General features: G+C 43.2%; 1 protein-coding gene across 1 annotated transcript in view; it reads right to left on the minus strand.

The window, feature by feature from the left end:
• Positions 1-4,422, minus strand: part of gmds (GDP-mannose 4,6-dehydratase) — a 291,450-nt gene that overhangs the window by 269,612 nt on the left and 17,416 nt on the right. Inside the window, exon 2 of the mRNA XM_083648242.1 lies at positions 1-31. This exon is cut by the window's left edge and continues 14 nt beyond it. Within this exon, the coding sequence (XP_083504368.1) occupies positions 1-31 (31 nt within the window). The remainder of the gene's footprint in view (positions 32-4,422) is intronic.

Consider the following 4,422-nt stretch of genomic DNA (forward strand, 5'->3'; position numbering starts at 1 on the left):
CCAGCAGGAACTCGGCCAGGTAGGATCCATCCTGAAATGACAGACAGACAGAAGCAGCTTTCAAACCTGAGACATGAGAACGTGCATCAAAGGCTCCAGACGCAGCAGCAGGACATCACAGCTACACAGTAAGTTCCTTAGTTGACTGAGCCAACCAGGACGTGCCATTGTTCAGGATTTTAATGTTTCATGTTTTATCCAATCAGCATCATGCCTGTTCTAAAATCCTAAAGTGACTGATATAAATAGAACCTTTGGAAGTTGGAAACTAGGGATGCACCGATGTGAACATTTTGGCCGATACCGATAACCGATATTAACATTGCTGGTATGGTCGATAACCGATATTTACCGATGTCGATATGATCTGTATAAAAACACATTTCTAATAACATTTTGTACATACTGAAAAACACATGTAAACACTGTGAATTTGAAAAAGTAATGCATTTCTTTATTTCCAAAACCTTTGGAAAAGCCCGTAAATCATAGATTTGCCACATTGTTTCCTCTCAATGTGAACATTTTGGCTGATACCGATATTAACATAGCAACATCGGACCGATGCCGATATGTAAAAAAATTACAAACATCTGCCGATACCAATATGATTGCCGATATACAGTATCGTGCATCCCTATTGGAAACCCTCAGTGGTTTGCTTGCACCTGTGTTTACCCTGCCTTTCGACACAGAAAGGCCCCCGTGAAAAGGGTCTAGCGGCTCGCAAGTTAACAAACATGTCCCTTGTTTTGCTAGTAGACAATGTTGCAGAAACAATCCAAAGTAGGGCTATATCTTACTGAGATTGATGGCAACAGTGTTACATTGTGACAGCGCTGTAACATGTGTAACAGTGTGCGCTGTAACATGTGTAACAGTGTGCGCTGTAACATGTTGTAACTGCCAGGTCCAGCTGGATTTGATACAAATGCATTTACTAACACTAGATGAAACAGTTGTAAATGTATTGTTGCCACAGTTCTAAATATTTAAAATGTAAGCTATTACATGATTTTAACAGTTATCTTCTTGAATCTGATAGTTTTGATTAAACCAAAGTGTAATTAAACCACGGCCGGGTACCAACTCCAGTTCTTTTAGCAGTGAGGGGCACTGACAGGAGTTTTAACCATAACATACATTGTCTTTGATAATGGGAAGAAACTGGAGCACCCAGAGGAAACCTACAGGAGCACGAGGAGAACGTGCAAACTCCACACAGAAAGGACCTGACTGGGACGGACCGGGGTTCGAACCCGGGACCTTCTTGCTGTGAGGCAACAGTGCTAAGTAATAGGGCTGTGCCGATTCACTTATCTCCCGATTCGATACTATCACGATACTTGGGTGCCGATTCGATATATATTGCGATTCTTAAGTATTGCGATTCTACGATTATTGCGATTCGATATTACGATTTATTGCGATTTTTGTTTCTTTTTTTCTTTTCTTTTTTCAGTTTGTTTGCTTTTTACACTAGATTAGAACATGGGAAAAGTTGAATCATACACTAGAGACTGTATATTATATATCATGAGTAGGGCTGGGCGATATACGGTAGTTAAAAACAGGGGCGGACTGGGATCATAATTCAGGCCGGGCATTAGATACCAAGCAGGCCAGGCCGATATGGGCCGACGTTTGAAGCCCAAAGATGCACCCACTTTAACCCTGAAGTGTAATTATTACTTCAGACTAACTAATAAAGTAATAAAACCACTAGTAAACCAGTAGGCGGCGCCTGGCCTGCTGTTCAGTGAGTGGCCTGACTGCGGGCACAAAAAAAAAAAAAAAAAAAAATTTGCTTTTGCGATTATCGATTCTGGAATAAAAGATCGATTCAAAAAATCGTGACATTAAAAATCGCGATACTTAGGTGAATCGATTTTTTCTCCCACCCCTACTAAGCTGAGCCACACGGGGGCGCATGAAAATACATTTGGACCAGAGCCGTATAATAGAAGAGTTCCGACATCTCCATTCAATCCAATGGACCAGTTTTTTTCCAGGAAGTAGAAAGTGGAACTCGAGTAAAAAAAGCAGCACTGTCGAGTTGCAGCAAAATAGACAGTTTGTGTTGTACTTTGAAAGGGGTTTTCATCCTTTGAATCAAATTGTACATTATCAGCTTTATTTTAGCATGCAAAAGTAGCGCGAGACCCATTCCTGCCTGTTCATTGGCTAATGAGTCTCGCATTTTGGTCCTCCGCTGACGCCACTCTCTCTCTAGAGGACACTAATTTGGACACAACACTACAGAAATCACAGAGATGAGTAGTGAGTACTGGGATCAGCATCCACACTGTTAACATGAGTCAGGAGCTGTGGACCTGTGTGTGTACGTGTATTTGTGCGTGTGCGTGCGTGTGTGTGTGTGTGTGTGTGTGTGTGTGTGTGTGTGTGTGCGTGTATGTGTGTGTGGTTGAGAGCCCTGTCAATAAGGTCTTGTTCCCCTCACCCATGTTACTCCTCATCTTTTTTCCCTGCTCAGACTTTCCAACCGCACATTCTGGAACACTCTGGAACATTCTGGAACACTCTGGAACATTCCAAACTAGTCATGGCATTCATCCCCTCACATATGTGCACACACACACACACACATATATACACACACACACACATATATACACACACATATATATACACACACACACACTCGGTGCGCTCGCACTGCCAGCATGCCAGCCAGATACTTCCTCTCCAGGTCTGGGGGGTGACGGCCAAGGTGGAGGGCAGGGAACAGAGAAGGAAGGTAGGGGTCTGGACTGGAGCTTGGAGGACACCCAGGAATCCAAAGTCACTACCTGGGACAGTCATGTTATATCTCCATGACAGGTACTAGTCCGGCGATCCTCAAAGTCCGGACTCTGGTCCGCATCCGGACCGAGACGCCGTCCTATCCGGACCGAGCCCTATAACCTACAAATCATTGATAACTTACATTTTCACGGAGCGTTTCTATTTTAACCGGCACGTGCTTTTACAGTATTTACGGTACTACTGGTTTATCTGCCAGGAAGCTCACAGACCAATGAATGCGCTGTAAATCATCACACGTGATGCTACTCGGCCAATCAAATAAGCGAATCGTTTCTCTCTGTTGCTTCGAGTGGTGCTGCGAGAGCACACGGACGGAGGGGAGGTGACGCGAGGCGAGAGATAGTAATTTCACATGGTGTGCTCAAAAGAAACCACTCTTACATGTCCATTCATTGTTCTTACGGGCAGATCAAAACCAGTATGTCTCATGTGAAGTGCGGTGCGATCCTGACCTGTCTATGGAAGCGCCACACATGAGCAAACACACATACACACACACCAGGGCACACTCACTGCCCAACGCAACGGCATGCGAGGTTGATCGACAGACAGACAGACAGACAGACAGATAGATAGATAGATAGGGAGCTCACTTCTCTCAAGAGAAAAGGTTGTTTGTTGGCTGAGAGTGTTAAATGTGAAATGGAGTGAAGAAAAGGGGAAACTTATTTCTCTTAAATTAAAGCACTTCATTTTAAGATGCACATTTTTCCAAAGCACTCTGTTGTATGTTATTTTTAAATGCATAATTTTACTGAAATGAGAAAAGATAATTTATTTATTATAGTAGGGTAGTTATGTATAATTAATCCAGTTAAATATGAAAACTGTAAATAAGCATTATTGATGTTTATTTGTATTTAACAGTCAGTTGTTGACTACATACAGACGTACCATTAGGCTACTTCAATCATTGAGTTCAATGGCACTGAAATCATAGCGTAAGCTACGTTACAATGGTCCGGACCTTTGCTTGAGGACATTTTCTCTAACTGGACCTCTTTGAATTTTAATTGAGTGCCCCTGTACTAGTCCCTACCTGGGACTGACAGTCATGTTTGACTCCATGACAGGTACTAGTCCCTACCTGGGACTGACAGTCATGTTTGACTCCATGACAGGTACTAGTCACTACCTGGGACTGACAGTCATGTTTGACTCCATGACAGGTACTAGTCACTAGGCCTAAAAAAAAATAAAGTTTGGTTCCGGTTGCCGACCGACCCTGTCAATTTACGTGCGACCCAATTTATTTTATGAGCATGTTGATTTGACGGTGGCGCTATGGCTGGCTCACACTACAGGATTTTAGTGTGAGCTGTTTGCAGATCCAATCTTAACCCTCCCGATCTGCTCACAGCCTCATCGGGGCCTTCCCCGATCATATCAAACATGTTTGATATTTAGGACTGAAAATCTGCGCGAATACATCGTTCTGCTGCTGCACGAGACTCCCGTCATTATCGTTAATTGACGCGGCTCATTTGATGCGCTGCACTGCACGCATCAGATAGGCTACCAAATACCAACAGCACAGAACCATGAGGATTTGGGGGAAAATGTCACTAATTTATATCACAATTGAATGACCAATGA

This window comes from Poromitra crassiceps (genome assembly GCF_964638095.1).
Source record: "Poromitra crassiceps genome assembly, chromosome: 12".
Taxonomy (NCBI): Eukaryota; Metazoa; Chordata; class Actinopteri; order Beryciformes; family Melamphaidae; genus Poromitra; species Poromitra crassiceps.